We start from the raw sequence: 27524 nt of genomic DNA on the forward strand, positions 1-27524 counted from the left end.
TTCTGCATGAAACATATGTTGCACCATCCTTTCCTCCTGCCTAATATGGCTCCTTCATTAAAGTTAAACACTTCCCAAATGCTGAGCTAGATTAGGATGTCAATGTATCTGCTAATCGTTTATTATTATGATCACAACTTTTTATAATCTAATTTCTGCTTACAGTTACTGCCAGTCTTTCTTCTGTACTACTGTGTTGGAATCAGGACATGTGAAACATCTTAAAGGAGTTATGTTCTTACTATGTTATATACCAAGTAAAGCAATAAAGCTGACCTCCAAAGCTGTAGAAACTCCAGTCCGCATGATCCCAACTGAGAAAATAGAAGAAATCATGTTGATTCATTTCTTGTCAGTAAAGATAGATTTTTAAAAATCAAACAGAAATTTAAATCACCAGTCTTAAACATAGAGGTTGTATATAGGCTGAAAAGCTGTCCATCACCTTAATGAGCTCACAGCTTCTCTTCAACTATGTCTGCAGAAAGGCCTAAGAATACCTAAGTTTTGCAGTATATAATAGCATGGCATGCTGAGAAGTTCCAGATTAAGCTGCGTCCACTGAGAATGCCCTGTCTCTGTACTAAAGACGTGCCTGGTGGTTGAAACATCTTTGATGTTCTCAAACCCTGTTTTAAAAGAAGAGAAAAGCAGATCTCTCTTAGACTCTACAGAAACTAATGCTGAAAAAAAAAATAAACTTGACTAGAATCTTTCCTCACTTTTCTCCCTACCCTGTGACTTCAAATACTTTTTCTGATGTTAGTCTCATGTAGTCTCTAGCTGAAGGTTCCTTGAAGAACTGTGTGCAGCTGGGATACAGTGTGAAGAATTATCTATGTAAAGTAATATCTTACTTTGATATTTGCCAGGATTATATAATCTTAAACTTCTTTTTAAAACAGAGAGGGTATACTGAGAATGTGCTAAGAATATATTGAGAGAGGCTGGTACTGTTTAGGCTGGTCCTAAATTTATTTGTCATAAATACAGGTTTAGAAATGTTTAGTTCATATTCACAACACAGAGGAACATTGTTAGTACTTTAAGATAAATGGTACTAATTAGTGCATAGCTGTGACAGAGTTTCTGCATAATTGATATTTATTTCTAAGATTTGCAAGCTTTAAATAGGAAAATTACATTCCATTTTCCTTCATACCTTCATTGTTTTGATTTGTTAAAATTCTAAAATTAAAATTGAGATAATAGTTAAAATACAGATAGCCTGTGAATGAGATTTCAAAGTAATGAGAAACAATTTAAGTTCGATATGAAGAAGGAAAAATGAGAAGGAAGATGCAAAAATCATGGAACACTTCATAACTCACTAGGTAAATGAAACTTTATACAGTGTCATTTTGAAAGAGTAAAAACAGGTAAGATCTGTTGAAAGACAGGTCTTTCAAGGGCCTACAAAAGTCTTTAAAGGTAAAACAGTGAAAGACTGAGCATATGACTGGATGAATAGAAGGTGACGTGTCTAAGAGATGCTTTCAGAAAGAAGCTGCAAGGTTCAAACATATTCTGGAAGTAAGATACTCAAACCAAAGACGATACTTTCTCCTCCCACATGCTATGGATCTCAGCAGCAGTGGATAATGCTTCATAGCTGTGGATAAAGAGGAAATCTGACAGGATTGAAACAAAGAAAGATAAAGGCCTCTGACAGGGATTCATTGGGCATCTTTTAATCTATTTTTCAGTCTGAATGCTCACAAATTTTGGAACTAAAAAAATCTTAAAATTTGAAGTCTAATTTTTAGGTAAATTCCAAAATACTGGCAGGTAAAGGTTTTAAGCTTACTAACTTTTATAAGTATATGCATATATTTATAAATGCACTGAAGTCCCTCGTGTCTCTGAACCACTAAAAGTAATAAATGTTTCCACTAATTTGAGAAATGTGTTCCTTTTTTTTTCCCATCTGGAAAGCTAAAATCAGGCAGACTTGTTTTACAGGGAATTGGATATATCTTGTTATGACAGCATGTCATACAACCACCATCTGTTAAAAAACACTTGACTGTTCATTGGGGAATGTAGAAGCTAGAACCTGGGCCATGTTTAACAAGGCCTGTAGACATCCAGGAAGATGTGCCATGTTCCAGACATATGATACCCACTTCATTTCAAAAGACAGTATTTCTCTGGGTAGATGATACCCTGAATCACCTTTCCCTGATATTGGTGTGAGAGCGTGTTGGCAGAGGAAGGTAGTGGCTGAGAAGAAAATTTGGCAAAAGTATTTGTCCATCTGGGATCACTACCTTCTGTACTATGAGTAAAGCCTAAGTCAGCATTTACTGGTGTCCCAAACAAAATACTTATGTATTCTGTATGCATGTCTGTTAAAGGAGGTAGCTTCACTGCAACGTGTTTGTACTTAAAACATGATAGCAAATGTAATGATCTCCACCTTGTGTTACAGTTGTTACCATAAGTCTCAAGTTTAGTAAACCTGGTCTGTTAAAAAAAACATACCAGTCATAATCACTTATTTTCATGTTTTGGTGATTCAGTAGTCAAAATTGAACCTCAATTCCACTAACATAGCTACACTTCTGTGCTAAAAGTAGTAAATATTTTATATTTTTTTCTGAAAAAAAAAAAAGGAAGAAATGTTATTAGGAAATTTATTTATTTCAAGGAACATCAGTGTAAAAGCAGGCTGCTTTTCTAGCAAGATCAGGTTTTGACTATAACAGCATTTCAATGCTGGCATTTCCCAAGAAACTACAAAACTAATTTCTCAGAATAAAATACATATTTACTAGCTAGTATAGAATTCTTCTGAAAGCCTTTATTCACACACACAAAACTTTATCAGTATAAATTATATTAGTGAAATTAGTGGGATTATGCTCTTGGTCTGGAGTGTTTTCAAGATTGTGAATTCCAGACGCTATACTTTTGTCCAGCTGAACTGCATTTTTACTCATGCTTGTGGGTTTTTTTTTTAATCAGGAAATAAATTTTTATGTAAAACATTTTAAATTGTGTTTCCAAAACATAATATTTCTTCGCCTATTTTAAAGAATGATTTCTGGGACAAACAGTGCACAACACAATTAGTAGTGCAAAAAAGGTGTGGAGAAAGAGATTATTCCGTTCCTATATTTTTAAAACAATCTATATGCCAAAATAAAAGAATGAATGTAGGCAAATGTTAAAATATCCTGTAACTGCTGCAGTTTCTGTACTTTAAGAAAAATCTATGCTCAGGTCAAGCATTTTGATAGTTACAAGTGCTTTGCCTTAGTTATATTTTTGTGATGCTGTAATGCAGTTTTTAATTTCTTTACATTATCTCTTGTGAAACTTTGGATTTCTATATAAATCAATTTCCTCTGACGCTTCCAAAACAGACATAAAGATTTATATCTCTTACCATCTGATTGTATATACCCTGCTTGTCACCTCTCTTTTTGCCACTGTGTTCAATTTGAAATCATATCACTGCATGGGAAAACCAACCACTTCTTACATCTAATCTCTCATCACCTTTCATCTACAATGCTGTCATCTGTAACCCACTCAGGCTTGTGTAATTTATTTTGCAGTAAAATATTCGAACTACTATTTTCTTTTTTTTTTTTTGATTCAGGAAGAACATTCTGCCCTGTGCTTAAGGGTTTCGCAAAAACCTTTTAAGATGAAAAATGTGATCCACAAATTTCCACTAGCTCTATCCTTCTGTGGAGAAAAAAGAAAGACAGGAGAAGTGTAACTATGTATGGACATATGTGTGTATTTGCAGGATAGAAAGCACATGTATTCAGGTTTTCTGTATATTCAGTGTGTGGTGCTCTATTACTTTTATATATTTTCTTTATAATTAATGACTTTGAATTCCACATATGCCTTAAGTAGCTTTTTACAAGTGAAGAAGAAAGAAGTGAATATTGAATGTTCAAATTGTTTTGAGTTTTAAAAGGACTATAGGTTCATACATTTATACACCTAGTGTTATTTATGTATCTGACAGTCTAGAGGGAGAAAGAATGGAAGACAAAAGAATGGAACAATATAGGATACCGTCTTTTTCTATTCCTACCTGAAAACACAAAATAGAGATTTTGCGACTCATTTGCATGAGCACATATTCAGCCGGTTACAAATGCATCACTCTGCAGGGTTTGAGATGAACTTTATCTTCATAAAAACATTACTCTATTACAATTGGGTTCTTGGCTTTTTCAAGTCTTCTTATTAGGACAGAAGCTTAAATGAGATTTTATTTTCTTACACTATCTTAATCTAACAATGGTGTGCTATGACTATTTCAGAAGGTGACTTCACAAAATGTTGTTTTCCCTGCCTGAGAAAATCCAGGGATCGTAGTATATCCATAAAAACATGACTGATCATGGCAAAAAAACATTTATTTTCCCACAGAGCAAAACAGGTTTTTTATCATAAGCTAAGAAAATAAACAGTACACCCAAGAATTCAATTATATGGGCTTCTTTTAGGTCATGATTTATAATGTTTCAAGAGAAAATTATGAATATGCATATGGTTAAAATCAGGCCATGGAAGTTAATGTATGGGAAAAGTGAAGAATCATCTTTACAGCTACATGTCTAAATTTTTTTTTCCCTTTACTTTGCAGTGACCCAGGGTGGGGATGCAATTGCATCTGATACATGTCCTGATCCTGGAATTCCTGAAAATGGGAAAAGGGTGGGCTCTGACTTCAGGTAGGCATGTTTAGTTTTCTATATGAGCAAGAAGAAAGTATTTCCTGTTACGTGTATACAGAGTACGCAAATACAGATCCATATTGTTTCCCTGGTTTTAAATGTGTTGACTCTTTGTCAAAATAGCTTGAGTCCACTGCATATCTTGAATTGGTTTAGTTTGTTTCTTTTGTAAATCAATGCATTTTGAATATGAATTTTAGAACTTAATAACCTTATCCATGTAGGAAAGGAGGAGCTCTCCGGACAGCATAGAAGTAGAGAGAATTGTCTGTTTTCCCCACTATATTAAAAAGCTTAGGAAACATGGCAAATTCAGTGTCTAAGGCTGTGATGAATGCCATCTCCTTGCTTTTTCTGTTTTCAGCTTTTGTTATATTCATTAAAAAAAACAAGATGAAGTCAAATGGACCCCTTTAGAGAAAGAAATAAGGTTGCAATTTCCCTGTTGGGGGAAAAAAGCAGGCACTTCAAGGTGTGGCAGAGAAGGGGGTCAAAGGAAGGAGATGGGATCCTTCAGCTCATGCAGAGATTTATAAATTGCTCAGCAGGGGATGGGTAGCCAGACCTAAGAGTAAATGGAAAGGAAAACTTCATAGGAATTAGAAGGAATTGTGCAAAGTTCTCTGCAACTCCAGAACACAAGTTAATCAATCCTGGCTCCTGAACCAAGGCTCTTCCAAGCTAGGGCATCACTGACAGGAAAAATATTTTTAAAATCTATTCTATTTCTGAATGACCTACTCTTTTCTGGATTTTTCTCTGTGTACCCTCAAAGGAGTTTGAGAACTCATCAACAACTCCAATGTTAAGAGAATCAGGTATATGCAAAGTCATGATTTCATTAGCAACTGGGCATCAGTTAAATGTGTTTTAAAAAATAATGAAGTGAAATAAGCTGTTCAATAAATAGGCTAGAGAGACACAAGCTGTCCAGAAAATGTTTGCTATTATCCTGTTCTGTATATTCTAATTGAACTTGGCAGGTACAGCTGCTGCAAGCAAAATTGTATGATACAAAAATATAGTATGCACTTACTGTCCAAAGGTCTGCTGTTTTAGGAAAACAAATGTAATTTTTACCTAGGTCTTTATTGACACTTGATGTATTGAGCAGCGAAACATCAGTTGGTAGAAGACTAGGTAAAAATGGGATATTAAAATATAACACATTCTCAAGATGTATTTAAGTCTGCATGTGTTCACCTGAGGGATACCTGTATAAGTCCACTATTATTTTGGAAAGAATTTTATTTTACTATTTGTGCAGGTATGCCTCAGTTTCCCTCCTCTGCTTTAGTCTTTCCTCATAGCCATAAAGGGTGCAGAGAATACCTCTTCTGAATTCCTCCCAATCAAATACTTAGCTGAAAGGTTTAAGGGCAGCATCTAGGATCCCTCTGTTATTAGTGGAGAGAGAAAAGCATCTCTGGAAAGAGTTAACCCCATAGTCTAAATGTTTAATGGAAAATAGCATGAATTCACACCTGAAGTGGCCTTTTTCACTCCATTACCTATAGATACCAGAGTAAGTTCAGCAGACCAGGATGGTGAGGGAGTCTTAGCACAGACATGAGAAGAGGTTGAGAGTCCTGGGTTTACGGAGCCTTAAGAGAATCTGAAGGACCTTGTTGCTGTCTTCAGCTACTAAACAGAAGAGTGTGGAGAAGAGAAAGCCAAGACTCTTCTCAGAGGTGGACAGTGGCAGGACTAGAGGCAATGGAAATAAGTTGGAACATGGTAAATTGCTACTCGATTCAGGATTTTTTTAAAAAATATGTTTTTACTGTGAGGATGGTCAAGCAGTGGAGCAAATTTCCCAGAGAGTTTGTGGAATCTCCATCCAGGGAGGCATTCAGAGCTCACCTGAGCAAGGCCCCAGGCCCTCTCTTCCAACATTGCTTGGCATGCAGCATTGGACTAGATGACATCCTCATACAGTCTAATTTATTCTGTGAATCTATTAATTTTGTACAGATTTTATGTGTTCATGATACACTGTGGGACGAGCAGACTTTCGTCTAGTTATGGTCAAAGTGAATGGCATGTGAACAATTATTAAGAAACAGCAGCACATGCACTTTGGCAGGTCTAAGATCACTGGTAAACTGGAAGAGAGTAAGAAAGAGAGATAATTACTTTTCACCTCTAGCCTGTAGCCTGTAATTTGAAAGAGAAAGGGGTCTACAATAGTTTTGGTGAAACAGGTCCAAAGATCCAAACATGTGAGCCCCAACATGGGAGACCCCAGCAATAAAATTCCAAGCAGTGCATGGAAAAATCAAGAAGAGGGAAAGCCCAAAAGAACCTTAAAGCTCAAAGAATATTTTAAGATATCTGAGGGAATCTGATGTCAAGAAACCTTACAAAACATATATATTTTGAACACAGTCTCTTATGAATCCATTTGGGTTGAAGGTACCTTATATGTCTGGAACTTACCTAGGAGCAATGCTTACGCAATTGACAGAGCAAGGCTATTCCCCTCCTTCCTTTACCCTGTTCAGCCTCCGATAATATTTTCATTTCACCTAATGGATCTTACTGTTCATGAGGATAAATGAATGCATAATGTGTTCAAAAAATAGCACAAGCAACATCATATAAGGTATAATAAATAAAACATGTTAATATACTTTGATCACTTATTTATTTGTGTGCGTGTTTTGGGCCTCCAAATCTGAATATTATTTGAGTGAAACAATAAAATCTTATTTTCCTCCTAAAAATTACTTGTCATCTGAAAACTGGTTATGCAACAGTGACAGTTTTTCATGTACTGTAAACTTTTTTTATATCTATTTAAAGCATATCTTAGCTATCTTAAAGTTTAACTATCTATACCTAGCTTGACATTTAAATGGAGAATTTGATTGGAATTTAGTTTTCCTTGCTCTGATATGACAAATCAAGCTCTTCCATTAGAGAAGCAAAAATAATATTTGCTGTTGCTTGTATTTCTCCAATGTAGTGAAAATACTGTGGAGAGTAAAAGAAAGGAAATTATTTTTTCCTCTTTTTTTCTAAGAGGCAAGTGTAGACCCCAGAAGTAGCTATTGTTCTTGTCAGGAGAATGACAACTGTGGATATTAATCTGAACTAAAACATGTGAAAATGCACATTATTCAAAATCTTCCAATCTACTGAAAGACATGTTGTGAGCAGGATTGATGGAAAGGCAGAGGATTTATTTTCAAGACAGCCTGAGACCCAACTGATTTGGTGATGACAAGTTCTTTGAAAAGGGTTTCATCATTTTCAGCATAATAATGGCATTCATTCTAATATCATAAAGCAAACAAAAAGGTATTGAAATCTTTTCATTCTGTCCTCCTGCCACACTTTTACTGTGTTCAGTTCAGGAAGTAGGGGAGATTTTCAGTGATGAAAAAAAAAAACAAAAAAAAAAACCAATGGATATTTGGATTTATTTTGAGGCAACTCAGACTTTGCTAGATGAATCAATACAATTTTGGGTTCAATATCACATTTTATTTTTATGTGAGATCTCAAAACAGTGGAGTGTTTAAACCAAAACTAATTTAATATAAACAACAATATTTCAGCTCTCCTTAAATAGTGTATGGTAAGTGTGGTACTGTGAAAATACAACTACTTTCCACAATTCCACTGACACTTGTAACAAATACAGCTTTTAAATTTTCAAAGCAGCTTTTTAAAATTAAATGGACTTTCTTATGCTTAGTATTTCTTACATTAATTTTTGGTTTTAAAAACTGGGATTTTTTCAATCAAATTTTCTCCTTTATAAAAGCACAGATTTTGTTTTGATACAGTCCTAATTGAAAATAGAACAAGAAAAAAGAGGAAACTGATTTACTCCCCATGTCAAAAGTTTACATAGAGAATCAACATAACAAAACAGAACACTTCCAGTGCTCACAGATTTGCTCAGTGACTGGGGAGGTAAAGATGTGAAAAAAAGGAATTAAAAACATTCATTGTTACCAACTGGAAAATAAGTGAAGTAATAACTTCATTTGAAACCATTGATCAAATAAGTTAAATATGGCTTTAGAAGAGTGCCCCCTTTTTAATGGTAAAATGTCAAGCAGAATCAATGGAGAGACTTAGCAATTTGGACATTGCTTAGAGGATACAGAAGTTCATTGTAGACTGTGTGGCCCAGGTGTGTCCCCTTCTCCCCTAAGGTGCTTATTTAGGTAGATCTGATTGTATGGACACAGAAAATACTCTAGCGACCTCAACTCATGATTTCTCAGAATCCACTGTTCTGTTAAACATTTAAAGTTACATGGTTTGATTCAGATATCTGCAACATATGTATTATATAACCACTATCTATAGATATTTACACAAATTTCATTATGTACTGTGTTGACCTTGGCTGGACACCAGGTACCTACCCAAGCTGCTCTGTCATAGCTCCTCCTCAACCGGATGGGGGAGGAAAATTTAATGAAAGGCTCATGGGTCAAGATAAGGACAGGGAGAGATCACTCAGCAATTACCATCACGGGCAAAAACAACTCAACTTGAGGAAATGTAAATATTTTATTAAAAATCAAATCAGAGTAGACTAATGATAAATTAAGAACTACATCCTAAAACACTTTCCCCCCACCCCTCCCTTCTTCCCGGGCTTAACTTCACTCCCGATTTTCTCTACCTCCTGGCCACCAGAAGCACAGGGGGATGGGGAATGGGAGTGGTGGTCTGTTCATCACACATTGTTTCTGCTGCTCCTTCCTCCTCAGAGGGAGGACTCCTCATACTCTTCTTCTGCTCCACTGTGGGGTCACTCCCACAGGAAATAATTCTTCACAAACTTCTCTAATGTAAGTCCTTCCCAAGGGCTATAGTTCTTCATAAACTGCTCCAGCATGGGTCCCTTCCATGGGGTCCACAGGTCCTGCAGCAAACGTACCACAGTGCAGGCTTTCCAGGGGGTCACAGCCTCCTTCGGGCATCCACCAGCTCCAGCGTGGGGTCCTCCCCATGCTGCAGGTGGGTATCTGCTCCACTGTTAACCTCCATGGGCTGCAGGGGCACAGCCTGCCTCACCATGGTCTTCACCAGGGACTGCAGGGGAAACTGTGCTCTGGTGCCTGGAGCACCTCCTGCCCCTCCTTCTTCACTGACCTTGGTGTCTGCAGGGTTGTTTCTCTCACATATTCTCACTCCTTTCTCTGGCTGCGGTTGTGCAGGTTTCCCCACCTGCCCCCTAAATATGTTATTCCAGAGGCACTACTGCAGTCACTGATGGACTCGGCCTTGACCAGCGGCAGGTCCATCTTGGAGCTGGCTGGCACTGGCTCTGTCAGACATGGGGGAAGCTTCTAGCAGCTTGTCACAGCAGCCACCCCTGTAGCCCTGCCCTGCTACCAAAATCTTGCCACACAAACCCAATACAATATTATAGTGTGACAGTCAGTACCTCCATTTGGCAGTATTTAGAACTTTTCATTACCTTTTTCCTTTTTTTTTTTTAAGCCTTGACAGAATTAAAATTACACTAAAATAATTTTCTTGAAAGTATCAGTTGTCAGACTCATGGCATAAACCTGATTCCTCACAATAGGGTCATCAAAAGGGATGGATCTTAACTGACATTAAATCAGGCTTAGCATATAGTGTAGCCACATATAAACAGTGTCCAGAACTATCTCAGTCATTCTGGTAAAAACCATGACTGCTTTTCTGTAGCCTACCTAATGTTTAATTAGAATTCTTGAAATGATTTTCAAAATACTGTACTTGTCAATGCCTAAAGCTGGTATTCAGGTTTCTCTCCACCTTGAATTCTAACAATCAGGAGCTTTTCAGTACTCTGTGTTCTTGCCTTACTCTTTAATTGGATGTGTTTGCTAGATTTTTTTGTTTGGTTTTTTTTTAATATGTTGTAGTCAGCATATTTATTTTGTGTCACTTAGTTTGTGATCAAGCATTTCAAAAGATAACCACCATGTAAAATATATGAAGTTCACATTAGTCCCTAGACACAAGCTGTTTCCAGAGCTTTGAAAAAATATACAGTATATTGTATAGAATTGTAGTGAAACAAAATGAATCATCATAAGTGTATAGATTAAATTACTGTGTAACATTTTATGTATCCATTAATAATAATTTTTTAGTATTGCTGTAATGATGAAAACTCAGTCTAAACATAAAATCTTTCACTTACTGCATCAGACATCAGAATATTTGCCTGGTGTTTTTCTCCCCTTCTTTCTTTCTTGGGGGAAATAATCTGGTATGATAAATTATAAATTGCAGTTGCAGACATCCAATAATTATACATTTAGTTTTACTCTATTATTTTGTATGTGCAGAATTTCATAATTCTCCTTACATGTCTGATAATAGCAAACTTTAGGGAAATGTTGAAGCTTTCATGTTCATACGTCATTACACTTTTGGGAAAGTCTTTACCCAATATGATTTTTAAGTACTTCAATTCCTAGTTTTCGTTTGTCACAACTAGGTAACTGGTGGATTTTTCCTGCTTCCATAGAAAAATATTCAGAGCTCATAATTTTAAAAAATATTAGAAAATGCATTAAAAAATAGGTGTTTAGAGTATTAAAATTTCAGATTAATTAATCCTAATATTTTATTTATGAATAAGAGAATCAAATTGTTTATTAATTTGAGGTATGTCTTTGGAATAACACTTGCTCTATTTTTACAAGGGTTCTAAGAGTGCTCTGAAGGATAGTAGATTATGACAAATAAAATAAATACAATTTTAGAAAATTGTATTATTCTTCAAAGATTTCATGCATTTCCCATGAACTACTGAAGCAAATGACCAATATTTTCCCTACCCTTCTCTTTTTTTCACATTTAATAGCTCAAGAGTGATGTGTTAAAAAAAGTAGTTTCTAAAGCTTTCCTAGATTTGGAACATGACATTCAAATTAAAAAAAAAAAGCAAAAAAACCAAAAGAAAGTAAAAAGATGCTATTAAAGTTATGCGAAAGAACTATAGAAGTACATCTTCATAATAATAAACAATATAGTTTGTGAAATCCTTTGAGAAACTAACAGAATATTTGCTCTTGAAGTGTATGAATGAGCTGGACTTCAGTGAATGAGATTATATTTACTATTCTCCACAGCACAATTTTAACTGCTGAGTTTTCTGACTGCCATCTTGCAATCCCCTGGTGCTTAGGATTCAATGACTTAGAATGACCAAACTGAGAAATCTGCTTCATCAAGAACATTTAGTTCACAAAATGGGATTATCAGATATGGATTTAAAGGTTCAAGAAAGCTAACAACAAAACTGGTTGATTATGATGGGGAACAAAGGGTGTCACAAATAATAAATGGGAGCAGAAATATAAATATTGTTTAAGGAGGCTGTCTTTGAGATACAGAGTAACTATATACAGTTTTTTAATTCCACATAAATATTGGTCAGCATTGTTCAGAAAAAAATTATTTATTGGGGAAAAATAAAAAAGTTATAAATCATTCCAGAGAGACACATTTTAAAGTTACAAGTGTAACAGTCATATTTCAGTCCTAACAAAAATTATCAATTAACATAATTTTTAACAGGAAATTTCAACAAGATCAGGAATATTTAATGAATGATTACAGCTTACTGAAATTAATATTTCCTGGTTATACATGTTGACAAATTACCATATCTGACTGCTTATTGTCTCATTTAAGAGAATATGGAGAGGTTGCAATTATTCATGAAGTAAATTTTGCTGCCTGAAATAACAGTGATTATATTTTTTCTTAATATGTATCTCTCCATGCATTCCTTGAAGTCATAGTTTAAAGGATGAAACTTAGTATCACAATTGCTTTATATTCCTGGTCCTACTTCGTTAAAATGTGCACAAACTGAATATTTGACTTGTTCCTTATAGTAGAAATTGTTTTTTATTAATACAGTAATGATGGAGTACGATTTCCCACCTTCATTTCTTTGTTTGGACCTAGAAATATCATCATTATGCGACATTTACAGTTATTCAAGGGGGGTTATATTTAAAATATATTTTAATTCTTTCATTCTTCGTCCCACTTTTCTCCTAGGGTGGGTGCAAGTGTACAGTTTTCCTGTGAAGATAATTATGTGCTGCAAGGTTCTAAGAGCATCACTTGTCAGAGAGTGACAGATACACTGGCTGCCTGGAGTGACCACAGGCCAATTTGCAGAGGTAGGCGCTATTCATTGGAATTTTTCCTGAAGTTTGGAAGGGTAATTTACAATTTCTGTTTAGAAATGTAATGAAATGAAGTTCAAAACAAAGCAAAAAACCATATATATACAATTTATAGATCATATATATGTGTGTGTGCATATATATGTGTGTGTGTGTATATATGTATGATTATATATATCCAAAGATCTTTCTGTAGTTTGAAGCAGAGAAGCAAAGATGCAGAAACAGCATCAATTTAGGGAGCTAATTTCCTTTTAATCATCCGCACAAAATCTCATGCTGAATGACAGCAAATGATAGAGAGACTGTGGAGGGAAGGATTTGCAACACCTGGACATAAACTTTCAGTTGTTCAAGAATGAGATAAAACATAATCTCTCTTATATAAAAAATATATAATTATTAAAAATGTTTCATTACCAAGATATTTCATAATACCAAAAGAAATATATTTTTCTCCTGTTGCTAGAATAGATTTTTCATCTTGTATAATTACATATGTGATGTACCTGACATTTATGCTTTCTTCATTAAAAACTGTAAAAAGTTCTGGTGGGTTGACCCCAGCCAGCAGCTAAGTACCCACCCAGCCACTTGCTCACTCACCCACAGTTGGATGGGGGAGAGAGTTAGCAGACAAAAAGCTGAAAACTCATGGATGGGCATCAAGACAGTTTAATAAATGAAGCCAAACTGTGCATGCAACCAAAACAAAATAAGGATTTTAGTCACTACTTCCAATTATTGGGCAGATGTTTAGCCATTCCTGGAAAGTAGGGCCTCAGCACAAGTGATGGTTACTTGGGAAGACAAACCTGTAACTATGAACGTGCCCACTTCCTCCCCCTTTCCCTGAGCTTTCATGGCTGACAATGTTGACTTATAGTATGGGATATCCCTTTGGTCAGTTGGCATCAGATGTCTCAGCTGTGTCCACTCCCAAGTTCTTGCCCACCCCCAGCCTACTTGATGCTGGGGCTGTGAGACACAGAGAAGGTTTTGCTGTTGTGCAAGCACTGCCCAGCAATAGTCAAAACACTGGTGTGTTACCAGCACTATTCCAGTTACTAATCTAAACCACAGCACCATACAAGCTGCTATGAAGAAAGTTAACTCCATTCCACTCAGACCTAATAAAAACTCTGTAAAGACAGCGCTTGGATAAATTATTACAAGCTTTATGTAACATGGGTAATATTACATAGACACATTCATGTAAAGACTGGACAATCTAAACCACAGTAAAAAAAAAGTAAATAAAAATCATACCTCCTACTCTTTCCAGAGCAGCAAAGCAACTGTGATTCATAAGTGTCTCTTGAGCACAGTGTCTCTGTAGCTCAGTGTTTCTGAATGAAAAATCTAAATATACTCTCAGTACTTGGTTTCACACTATTGCAGAATAACATGTCCATGCAACTCCACTGCTCGCTCTTGTTTGGTGTTTTTTTTTTAATCTGAATTTATTGTTGTTTGCTAATACATTGCAGAAATAAGCTGAAGTAATCTGTGCATGGTAAAACTAATGCTCAGCAGAAAGGGGCTATTTGCTGCTGAATTATCTGTGTGTTATTACTAGTGTTTGCTGTTCCTTCCAATTTATTATCTGCAAATATCTCTATTATGCTTTACTCCCTCCAGTAAACTTCTAACAAAATAGGATAGATTAGTCCTATACGTCTATTAAAACCTCAGCTGGAAAAACAAGTTACTTTCCTCACACATACTTCCAAAATCAGAGTAAAATTTCACAACAGTCTGAGAGTCAAGTCAGTTGGTCTCTAAACGTGATTTTTTTTTTTCTAAACACAGATTAACATTGTTTAGGCTGAATGGTGTATAATTCTAGTTCCATATTACAACATTGCACGTGGTGCATGTTTGTGAATGGTAGGAAGTGAAAGATATAAATTTTGTTTTTAGTCCCTATTATTCCCAATCCTTTTACTGACCTACAAGAGGCCAGTATTCATTGTGCTAATACCAAGCATTTAGTAATAATATACATTGGACAAGCAACTGTTTATCACATTTTCTAAATGATCATCAACTTCAAGTGGAAAAGCTGATAAACTACTTGGAACTATGGTGACCTTAATAACTTCAAGCCTAGGAGACTTACTGGAGAAGCTGAACTTTGCATATACCCCAGAGCAGTGACTGAAGAAGTTCAGAATTTATGAAGCTGATGAACAGCCATAGGAACAATCTTACTGTTTGCAATTTCCTCCATTATTTACATTCAACAGTAACCATGTAGCGACCTTACTTGCAAGAGCATGGCAGGGGCTGGGGGTTCCCTGGAGACCCAGGAGCAGGGCGTCACCACCCCAGGGAGGGACCAGGGCAGAGCAGGGGCAGCCCCAGCCTTGAACACTGGGCACTTCCCTGGAGATGGGGACAGACCACAGCCGGGCCAAGACATCAGAGCCTGGATGGGGGGTCAAGATCAACAAAGTCTTTAAGCAGGCACAGAGGCACAGGCATGTCGGTGGTGGAACCGCAGGCAGCTGCTCCTGAGACACCACTCAGGTGGACTGATAGCCCAATCCTACCCTGAAATGGATCCCCTGGGCCCACAGGCAAGGGGTGGTGAGAGGCCCCAGGTATGGCTGGTCAGGGCAGTTTAGGCCTGTTAGTGCCCTCAGGAACTGAATGGTACTAATATTAATATTCCCAGTTTTCTTGGATTCCCAACAAAAATCTTACAGCAATTCATTCTTGTTTTTTGTAAGTAATATACAAGTCTGTCTAACAATTAGTGTGCAATGTTTTGCAGTAACTCCATTTTCTACACAGGCCTCTGGGTAGAACTTCAAGTGTAGCTCTTGCTTGTCCTCCCCCTCCCTCCCCCTTCCTCCCCCTCCCTCCCACCTTTTTTCTCCCCCCCCCCCCCCCCCCCCCCAATTCATATAGGAGAAGGATAAGAGAATAACAGCTTGACTGAAGAAAAGATCTGAAAGGGAGATGTTTCCTAATTTTTCTTCTTTGTGGACGTTGCAGTTTAGCTGGCAACTCAGCCCCACACAGCCGCTCGCTCACTCCCCCACCAGTGGGACAGTGAAGAGAATCAGAAGGGTAACGCTCATGGGTTGAGATAAGAACAGTTTAATAATTAAAATGAAACAACACCACCACCACCACAATGGAAAGGAAAACAATGAGAGGTGGGGCGGGGGGGGGGGAAGGGGAATGAACTACTAAAACAACCCACACATGACACAGCAACCCAACACCACCAGCCCCCAAGCTGCAACTGCCCCCCTGCACACCAACTGCCCCCATTAATATACTGGCCATGGTGTCACATGGTATGGAATGAACATCCCATTGGCCAGTCGGGGTCAGCTGCCCTGGCCGTGGCCCCGCCCCTCCTGGCCTCCCACCGACACAGCAGAGCGCGGCAAGCTGGAAAGGTCCCCGACCTCCACAGGCACCACAGTGAAGAGAATTAACCCCTTCTCAGCCAAAACCAGCACAGTGGATAGCTAGAGAAGGTACAAACTGTATTCAAAAGCTTATTGCTACAAAGCTGCACCTCTGGATTAGTTCCTATTGTAGCAGATCTAGTGCAGCATGAATTGAAAACAAATTAATAAATAATAATTTTTTGCTAGTTGTGGTGCTGGCGGTATGGTGCTTCTACCAGTTGCTAGAATGAGAATGTCCTCTATTTCACATCCTATGAATCAGCTCTTGTTATTCTAGCAATTAAAAGAATATATTTTGCTTGATAGAGCAGCAATGTGCCAAGCTTTCTGTATTCCTAGTAGACAGAATACAGTGGCATACTTAAATGTGATTAATTCTTTTTTTCCATATTAAGCACAGACACTTATTAATAATCATCAGTGATGCTTGGCAGAATTACCTATGTGGATGAGGGTTTGTTTTGGCTTCTACTGAGATTGTTATGGAAGATTTCCATGTGATGTGTCTGAGACTTAAGTGAAACTCATCGAAGTACATTAAGGCCATTTCTATCATAAACATAGATGCACATTTTCACAGAAAACTGAGTCCTAGCTGAGACAATCTAGACATTGAGTTATAGTTAGTTTTCAAAGTCTAGTCTCTAACAAAGGACCAAGTGCTGGTAGCAGATTGTGACGGAGGGACAGAAAATCTGAAAGTAATTTTCCTCTAGTTTCCTTGTTTCCTATTTGTACCAGCCACACACACTTATGTTAATGCAGAAGATCAGGCTTCCTTCCAGAAAGTTTGTGAGGTAAAGAAATGTTCGTATTTCATTCTTCAGAATGGAGGCAGCCACAGAGAAAGGCAAACCCTAAAATTTTCCAAAGTACCAGAAATATCTTGGGTACTTTAATACAATATTCAGAAAAAGAATGCCCAAGGTTTTAAGGAATGCAGTCATTCCTGAAGGTGTCCAACGTGGCTGAGTCAACCACTTCCCTGGGGAGATTATTCCAATGGTTGACTGTCCTCGCTGTGAAGAATTTTCCTCTTACGTCCAGTCAGAATCTCCCCAAGAGCAACTTGTGTCCATTTCCCCTTCTCTTCTCCATGGGACTCCACGTAAAAAGGGAGTCTCCATCTTCTTTGTGGCTACCCTTTAAGTACTGGTACATGGTGATGAGATCCCCTCTGAGCCTCCTTTTCTCAAAGCTGAACAAACCCAGTTCTCCCAGCCTATCCTCATATGGCAGGCTTCCCAGTCCTTTGATCATCTTGGTGGCCCTTCTCTGGACCCCTTCCAGCCTGTCCACATCCTTTTTGTGTAGCGAGGATCAAAACTGAACACAGAACTCCAGGTATGGCCTGACAAGCGCTGAGTAGAGTGGGGTAATGACTTCCTTCTCTCTGCTGGTGATGCCCTTTTTGATGTAACCCAGCATCCTGTTGGCCTTCTTGGCTGCAGCAGCACACTGTTTGCTCATGTTGAGCTTCCTGTCCACCAGCACCCCCAGGTCCCTTTCCACAGAGCTGCTCCCCAGAAGGGTAGATCCCAGTCTGTGCTGCACTCCTGGATTATGTTTTCCCAGGTGCATGACCTTACACTTCTCCTTGTTGAACTTTGTAAGGTTCTTGCTGGCCCACTATTCCAGCCTATTCAGATCTCCCTGCAGAGAAGCTCTCCCTTCTGGAGTGTCTACTTCCCCACTCAATTTGGTGTCGTCAGCAAACTTCATCAGGCTACACTTGATGCCGGTATCCAGATCACTGATAAAGAATAACATTGGGCCCAATATTGATCCCTGGGGGACCCCGCATGTGACAGGTTGCCACTTGGAAAAAGAGCTATTTATCAACACCCTTTGGGTGCAGCCTGTCAACCAGTTCCCCACCCACTGCACAGACCACTTGTCTAGGCCATAATGCATTAATTTCTCCAGGAGGAGGCTGTGGAGGACCGTATCAAAGGCCCTGGAGAAGTCCAGGTAGACAATATCCACTGCCTGCCCCATGTCAACCAGGTAAGTCACTTTGTCATAGAAGGCCACCAGGTCTGTCAAGCACAATCTGCCTTTACTGAAGCCATGTTGGCTTTTCCCAGTCACGTGCTTCATTTGACTTGTGATGGCCCCCAGGAGGATTCGCTCCATAACTTTCCCAGAGATTGAAGTAAGGATAACGGGCCTACAGTTACCCCGATCCTCCGTTGAGCTTTTCTTGTAGATAGGGGTAACATTTGTCTTCCCCCAGTCCTCTGGGACATCCCCCGTTCTCCACGACTTCTCAAAGATTGTGGAGAGTGGCCTTGCATCAATGTCAGCCAGCTCTCTCAACACCCTTGGGTGGATGGTGTCAGGGCCCATTGATTTGTAGGGTTCAAGCTCCTGTAATAATTCATGTACTAACTCTTCCTTCCCTGATGGTGGGTCGGTGTTTGGATCAATTGGGAATTTCATTCCCAAAGCCTGGGACCCAACAGTGCTGGTAAAGACAGGTGTGAAGACAGTGTTGAGGACCTCTGCCTATTCTGCATCATTGGTAATTGACTCTCCTTTTCCATTTAACAGTGGGCCTATGTTTTCCTTCTTTTTCTGCTTATGCTTGACATGTCTGAAGAACCCTTTCTTGTTATTTTTCACGTCTACAGCCAGTTTCAATTCGAGTTGGGTTTTGCTTTTCTAACTGCATCTCTGCACGCTCTGGCAATGCCATTGTAGCTCTTGACAGATAATCCTCCACTTCTCTGTCTCTGGTATGCTTCCCTTTTGAATTTGAATAGACCCAGGACGTCATGGTTGAGCCATGGGGGCCTCTTGCTCCACTTACTACCCTTTCATTTGTAGGGGACAAATTGGCTTTGTGCTTCCAATAGAGAGTTCTTGAAGAACTCCCAGCACTCACTAGCTCCTTTGTCTTCCATGGAAACTTCCCATCAAATCCCTCCCAACTGAGCCCTGAGTGAATTGAAGTTTGCCCTTCTAAAATCCAGAACCCTTGTGTTAGAGCTGACCTTCAGCACACTCAGCAGGATCCCAAACTCCGCAATATTGTGGTCACTGCAGCCAAGGCTACCACTAACCGAGATATTACAAAGCAGGCTTTCTCTGTTTGTAAATAGCAAGTCCAGCAGTGCCTCATTCCTGGTTGGCACATCTAACATTTGTATCAGGAAAGAGTCCTCTATACATTCCAGGAACTTGGTGGATGACATGCGAGCTGCCGTATTGTTCTTCCGGCAGATGTCTGGGTAGTTGAAGTGCCCCATCAGGATCAGGTTCTGTTGGCCAGAAGCTTGCTTTAGTGCCCCAAATATCGCTTCGTCAGCTTCGTCATCATGGTTAGGAGGTCAATAGCAGATGCCCACTATGAGGTCCTGCTTGGAGATGACTCCTTTAACTTTAACCCAGAGGCATTCGATAGCGCAGTCGCAGTCACCATAGTTGACTTCAATACATTCAAGGTTTTCCTTAATGTAGGGTGCAACTCCTCCACCTCTTCTACCCTGTCTATCCTTATGAAAAAGCCTGTAACTATCCATTGTGATGTCCATTCATATATAGCAGGTTCCCTCCATCCACATGGAGAGGGTAAATCTTTCTAAACAGAATACTGGTATTATAATTCTGAGAAATTAATTTACATAAAGTAAGAATAAAATAATGTGGATTTTGGGCTGATTAATTGAAAAGTGAGTATTTCCTTCCTCTGTAGGTAATTTTTCAGGATTTTTTTGACTGTTTCAAACATATTCAAAGGCAGATTTTATATATCAGCATAATAATACTTTCATGACAAGTTGTTATTAATGTTATGCCAATTTTATAATGATTATTTTAAACAGAGCAACTGATCAAAAGCAATCTGATTTATTGTTTATCATTTTAGCTAGAACATGTGGTTCTAACCTACGTGGACCAAGTGGGATTATTACATCACCAAATTATCCAGTTCAATATGAAGACAATGCACACTGTGTGTGGGTTATTACAACCACTGATCCAGAAAAGGTATGCCTTTCCTCTTTGTCTCAAATGAAACTGGAATTTTGGATCTGTCTTAAAATTATTTCATACATATTTGCACAAACGCATGAACACATGCAACTGTGTATGTTCATTACAACACAAAAATGGCCGGAGCGGAGATGTAAAGAAAATATAATGGGCTGTAGAATAAAAAATAAAAATTAGTAATATCTGTGAAAATGTCCACTCAGAGTAATAGGCCTCAATTAAAGTTTCCAAATTAGACATAATTTTTCTAATGAAATATATAAAATCATATTCAAAATCACACATTGTTAAATGAGTTGACAGTGGATTTTTCATTTCCATGTTGATACTAACTCATTGTTGAATATTAGCATAAAACCCAGACATATATCTAAGTACTATGTCTGTTTTTGTTAGGTGTTTTACTACCTACCTCATTTCTCTTTTCAATCCACTATTTTCCAATAATGATTCTAAACACATAACTATGAATAATTATACATGGAATAGTCATCATAATTAAGTATCCTTATTACACTTCAGTGTCCTGAGATACATTTTTACTTGTGCTTCTGTAAAGTCAATTGAATTCCTCAATAAAGGACAGAGACACACTGCCTGTAAGAAAAAAAATGAAGTAAAAACCCCCATCTTTCACTTTTATTTTTCTGTGGTGAAATGCTGAACAAATAAGTTAAATAAGTTGATGAATGTACAGTCCATATGTACTTTCATAATTACAGAACATGTATTTCCTATGTAAGTTTTTGGAAGACTCTATTGTTGACTTCTTTAACATAGTTAAGAAAAAAATATGTTTAACTTTTTTTCACCATAAATTAATACAAATATTTAGCTGCAGAAAAGAGAGTTTTACTACTTGCTTTCATAGCATATTGTTGAGATGTAAACACTGTTTCTTTGCAAACTCAATTGAGTTCACTTTTTCTTAAAGCAGATATAGTGTCTTAATAAAGGTATGTATTCAGGAAAAACATGCAAAAGTACAAAATTATCACGTTGTGGAACATTCTACTGTAGTGGGACTTCTCTCTGAAGAGAAAGGGCTTTTTTAGTTCCAAACTGAACTGTTAGATTTTTTTTAATATAGGAATTAGAAATGACTATTTGTCACTGATTGACCTTTGACTTTAAAGTTATTAAATTTTATAAGAAGTATTAAATCACTTTGCATTTTTAAATATGGATGAGCATTTAAACTATGAAAACTGTCTGACAAATGCATCTGCTCAAATTTATATTCAGTAATATGTAGTCTCTTTGATTCTGCAAAATGCAGTATAGTTGTTTAAGAGAAAATTTAAGTGTGCATCAAAACAAAATAAGTGAAATTACTACTAATAGAACAGAGTATTGGCATCTTAATGGTTTCTTTATTCTAAACTGTTCTGTTAATTTTTCATATTTCTTTTTTTTTTCCTTGTCTTTTCAATAATTTTAATTAAGCATTGCTTTTAATATTTCTAATAAAATGAAGCTAGAAATCTCCTTGCTAATTGCAAGAAAGTTTAACCATAATAATATGAAAATTGGTACTGACTGTGCAGTGCTATTTCTTAAACTGTACAGTGTATGTTTTCTATGGAGGCTTAGAATTGTGAAAAACACTAAACCTCCGTCTACTACAATAACTCACAAGTTCTGTTCATTCTATACAATATATCTTTCTCAATGTATTTACAATTTTAGTAGGTAGAGTTTAATGAGATTGTTGTGGATTAACTTATTACTCTGTTCATTGGACTTGGAAAGGCATTCTTAAGTGGGCAGGTTGATAGTTCATCAGTCACAAGAATACACTGAAGGAATTGCACACCCAAACTGTAGGGGAATAGACAGAGATCGGCGACCGGAAGATTACGGGATGTGACGGAAAGATAGACTCCTCCCCATAGGAGTGGCAGGAACAGGAAGCACAAGAGCTATATAAGCGTGTGACGCAGCTAAATAAACGGACATTTTGTATCCATCATATTGATGTCTGTGCATCACTGTCCCCAGGGTGGGTAGAGCCCTGTGTCCCGGAGATATGCGGCCCAAGATAAGTTCTCCCGTAGAAGCGTACAGCTACACCAAACAGATAAATTCTTTTGTTATGTTCAAAATGAAGAGGTATGAGTACAAGGTTTGAAGCTTTCCCCTAGAAGAAAATCCACACTATTACATCCATCTGTGTGGAAGGTAAAGATATGTGCTAACAACGAAATTGATAATCACAGTGTAAGAAAAAGAGGTGGAGCTTTAATTCTTTCAGTTCTGGACAGGATGGGCAATAGTAAATGAATTGTAATTTTATTGATCTTGGATTTGTCTAGCGGTACAACAAAGGAAGATTATTTATTTTGGTCAGATGGGTATCTGCTTCAGGCCCATGATTGTGAATGTGAAGTCTTAAAATCAAACATGTTTAGGGCTTACAGTACCCTCAAGTTGCTTTCACGTAAAGTCTACATCATCTTTATTGGTATGTATCAATACAAATCTGATATTGGGATTTCCATCTCCAAATTACTGAATCTAGAGTTAACACACATCTTTTCAGATAATAAAAAATATGAAAGATTATTCTTTTACTTTACAGACTATCAGACTGAAATGGAACCTTTTTTCCTACTTCTTTCTAAAAAAAAAAAATAAAAAAAAAAATTAAAAAAAACCCCACACCCCAAAACTTGTTAACATTTTGAAACCTGTGAACTTCATAAAATCAATTACAAAAATAATTTCCAGGTTTCCAAAATAATGAATTGATTTTAAGATGTGCTGAAAGGTGTGCAAATTTTCATCCCTAACTTCTGTTGGAGCTATGAATGACAGAACTCTTGAAAATTGAATGGTATATTGAAGGTCTGATTTTAAGAATAGACTGAGGAGCCCTTCAGATTTGAAAATATTTATCAGAATGCTTAGGGTCTGTGTTTGAACTTCTTTTCTGAGGTGGTAGGCAGCTCATGACATGTTGTGACAGTGTATCTTAAATTAGTTTTGACTTACTCTAGCAATATTTCCTTTTAACGTAACATTCAGTGCAATGGAAAGGTAGTCTAGTTAAAGAGGTGCCCTTGCACAAAACAAAACAAAATAAAACCAAAATAATGTGCTGGAATATTTTACAATAATAAATTTTAAAAAACCTGATGTATAACATTTTCCATATTTTGCATTCCGGTGCTGGTGGGGGGAGATTTTTAATGCCAATTCAAAATGAAAACAAATTTCAACTTCCTATGGGGACAGTAGCATAGTTCCTGTTTTTAACCAACCATATCAAGATAGTTGTTAGCTAGATGTTTTTCTAACGTTCATTTGCCTTTTTCTGAGCAACACAAAAATCTAAGTTAGTTAATCTTGCTCCTTCTCCTGTTCAAAGGTATTTCTGTTAATGCTCTGCTTATTTTGAAGAGTTGATTTTCTTCCCTTAACATTTATTTGTTTCCTCTGGGTCCCACTATTGTAGCTTCTGATAAGCATCCTACTGAGTCATTTATTAGACTTTTAGTACTTGCAAATACAACTTCATGCTGCTCTTCTGACACTCTGTCAAGTACCTGCTGTAATTCTTGGTAACTCTACATTGTCTTAGTTGTTCTGTTATGCAGTTCTCAACTTTTTAGAGTCAGTTACTTTGGACTGTTCTTCTGAGGTCTTACTTATCTGTTGTCTTTATCTATTTCTTCCTGTTAGTACAACCTTTTCAGAACGTTCTAAGCATGCCTCTGTCTCTTGCTGTTTCAATTCATTCTCCAGGCTTTGGTTTTTTTCATAGGACTTACTGCCTTGGATTTCCTGCTGCTTTTTTTTGCTAGATATTTATTGCTAGATACAAGGGCTCCAGTTTTGAATTCCAGTGTCTATAAGAGGGCCAGATTTTCTGTTTTTTCAGCAATGATAGCTAGTTTTGCACAATATTTTCCTGGCTGATTGCAAATTGTTGTAGAGTAGATATGCCATGGGCTGCAACAGTTATAAGTTTAATGACCTGGTAAATAAAGAGTGTGTCCCAATTACGGATTTTGGGGTTTTGTTGGGTTTTTTTTCCTGAAGAATGTGCTTTCTCCACAGTACAAAGCAGAGATATTAAGTATCTGTTTGTGCCTAATAATTTTATTCTTCTTTACAAAAATAGTTATTCACTTCAGTTGCCATAATTGAAGACATTGGAAATAATTAGAAGTGGGGAGGGAAACCTCACATACAATTTTACAGGGCTGAGCTGTAATGTTTTTGTATAAACTTGGACTAGACCTTAATATGTTGTCATAAAATGGTATTTCTGATTTTTTGCCTTTTAAAGCACATAGCTGGGGGACTTCAGGAGAACATTTTTACTCAGGAGAACTTTCCCCAGTTCACAGCTAAGGAATCCACATACTGTTAAGGTTGATTTTGAGATAACTTCTTTTAAGATAATCAGTTCTTGCAATATGCTCTAAAAAAGCAGTCTTACTAAGTAACATATGATAATGTGCAAATTTTTTTGAATTATGATGCCATGCTGATTCATGGATTGGGTTAAAGTTTGTGGTAGCTCAGATCTGATCCATTAGTGACATCCCTGTCTTCCTCAGATTCTTACTTCCATGTAAGTAGCCTATACATATATAATAATTTGCAATGGATTCAAATTCTTTGTTTCAACAGACAAGTTTGCTCCAGTTAGATGGCATTATTGTATTAGTGTTTTTAGAAAGTGTGTCCATAAAGAGCTTGTTTCTTCAAAACTTCATTACAGACAGGGCTCATTGCCCTCTGAGTGGCTGATCAGACCATCCTGCCACAAGTAATATGTTTGTCAGCATGTCTGACATCTACAGCACAGCACTTGCAGTCTAACACTTATTGTGATTGAGCCCCAGTCAGCAACTGAACACCACACAGCTGCTTGCTCACTCCCCCCACCCCAGTGGGATGGGGGAGAGAATCGGAAAAGCAAAAAAGCAAAAGAAAGAAAACTCATTAATTGAGACATAGAACAGTTTAATAATTAAAATAAAATAATAATAATAATATTAATAAAAATGAAAAGGAAAATAATGAGAGAGAGAGACGGAAGCAGGGGAGGGAGGAAAAAACCAACCAAACAAGTGATGCAACCTGCTCACCACCTGCTGACTGATGCTGCCAGTCCCTGAGCTGCGTTTGCTGCCCCCACTCCACCTCCCTGGCCAGCTGCCCCCAGTTAATGTACTGGGCATGACGTTATATGACATGTAATATCCCTTTGGCCAGTTTGGATCAGCTGTCTTGGCTGTGCCCCCTCCCCTCCCGGCTTCTTTGCACCTGGCAGAGCATGGGAAGCTGGAAATGTCCTTGACTAGTACAAGCACTACCCAGCAACAACTAAAACATTAGTGTGTTATCAGCATTATTTTCGTACTAAATCCAAAACACAGCACTACACCAGCTACAGTGAAGAAAATTAACTCTATCCCAGCTAAAACGATGACATACTGACTGGGGAAGAATGCTCTTGCTGATTACCATATACCTCATCCCCACAGAGATTACCAGAGCGCTGCCACAGTATTGATTTTTATCTGTAACTTTATTGATCTTTATCTCTATAACATCCTTTCTAACTGTATAACAGATTTTTTTTTTTGTTGTAGAGGTCTTGATTAACAAAAATATGTAGATCTAAGAACTACTTTCACTAAACATTTGTGTATTCTTGGCTCATGCTAGTTATTTACTTAATTCTCACTATTCCATAAGTTTCAGGATAGATTTAATAGGGTGGAGAAAAAGGTTATTGTGAATTTAGAATTGACTCATTTGTACATCCTGTGCCATCTAGATCATACAGATGCACTAAGAACTCCCTGAAAGGATGATTTCCCATGGTATGTTTAAAATGAAATCACAATTCTGTATGCTCTTTTATTCTTCACACAGTGTTAAAACCAAATTTTGTGCCATATGTAAATGGACATATTTAAATTTAAATTTAAACTTCTTTATTTTTCATTTGCTGGAACACTGTCTTTAATTTTAGGGGGATGTGGCATCATTGGCAAAGGATTCACACAGTTTAGAATGAAAATTATTAAGGTCCCGGTTATGAAACAAATACTGGTTAAGTTTCCTCTTGCTTTGAAATAGGCTCATGTATAGTTTTTTTTTTAAAATGTTCATAAGCAAGCAGTATAATTTAGAACACAAAGTATAACTAAAGCAATTATATAATCTCATAATATCATGTGCAAAGTGTACTTACAAAGCTACTGGACAAAATAATGTTATATATAACTCACTACAGTATATGTTCATCCTTATTTTGACTTTAAATACATAAATTGTAACAGAATTCTATATACATACAACTCAAAACAGAAAAAACCCCATATATTGTGTGAAAAGAAGCACAGTTGATTTTTTAAAAATTATATCTTTGTGTTGCTTTCTGCTTGTGTATACTTACTAGAAAATTATGATTCTTTGTTAATAATGCTGATATTTCTACCGTTCAAAACATCATTTGAATGAGTGAGATGTAGTAGCATAGCTTCTATATAATATTTTCTATATAATATTTTGTTAATAAGTTTACTGAAGCTTTATTGGATAATACTGTAACACAAGTAGGGCTGGAGCAGAAGACTCAGTTCTGACACTGCAGACACTTAGGATGAAATTTTATTTGCACATATTGGTGCTATATGTCTAAACTCCAATTATACTTGATGGAGATCTCTCAAATAGTAGAGCCAAATAGTGCTTAAAGTGGTGCGGTAGAGGCTGATCAACTAAATCACTGGACTTTGTTTGTTCTCACTGGATCAAAACCAAAAGGGATTCTGAATTTCAGCATGCAATGTTTAGTATATACATAGCTTTATGGAATGAAGTATGCTAAAAAGATGAAGGATGTGCTTCACAGATTGAATGGGAAGTGTCCCATAATGGCCATATATTGAATGAAAAACCCTAATTTTGGAGCAGGGGTATACGAGACTTGACTAGAAGAAAGTGTCAAAAAAGTCTTCTCTCCTACATTAATACATTTATTTCCAAGTGTGAGCCTTTTAGTGAAACTGATACACCCAAATCAAAACTCCTTTCGATACTGATTCTAGATGTCTCATTTATGCATTCATTACAAACAGTTTTGACTCTCACTGTCTTTAAAGGCTGTTGAAGCTAGTGATGGAAAAGGGACACTTAAGATCAGTACTCATCTCATGATGAAATTACCCAAGCACAGATTTACTGCA

At 37.2% G+C, this 27524-nt stretch overlaps 1 protein-coding gene across 1 annotated transcript in view; it reads left to right on the forward strand.

Annotated features, from left to right (window-relative positions):
* The window catches only part of CSMD1 (CUB and Sushi multiple domains 1), a 1235979-nt gene that overhangs the window by 808554 nt on the left and 399901 nt on the right, over nucleotides 1-27524 (forward strand). Inside the window, exons 8-10 of the mRNA XM_064447944.1 lie at nucleotides 4616-4703; nucleotides 12750-12874; nucleotides 20183-20304. Coding sequence (XP_064304014.1) covers nucleotides 4616-4703; nucleotides 12750-12874; nucleotides 20183-20304 — 335 coding nt within the window. The remainder of the gene's footprint in view (nucleotides 1-4615; nucleotides 4704-12749; nucleotides 12875-20182; nucleotides 20305-27524) is intronic.

The sequence above is a fragment of the Phalacrocorax carbo genome, chromosome 3 (genome assembly GCF_963921805.1).
Source record: "Phalacrocorax carbo chromosome 3, bPhaCar2.1, whole genome shotgun sequence".
Taxonomy (NCBI): domain Eukaryota; kingdom Metazoa; phylum Chordata; class Aves; order Suliformes; family Phalacrocoracidae; genus Phalacrocorax; species Phalacrocorax carbo.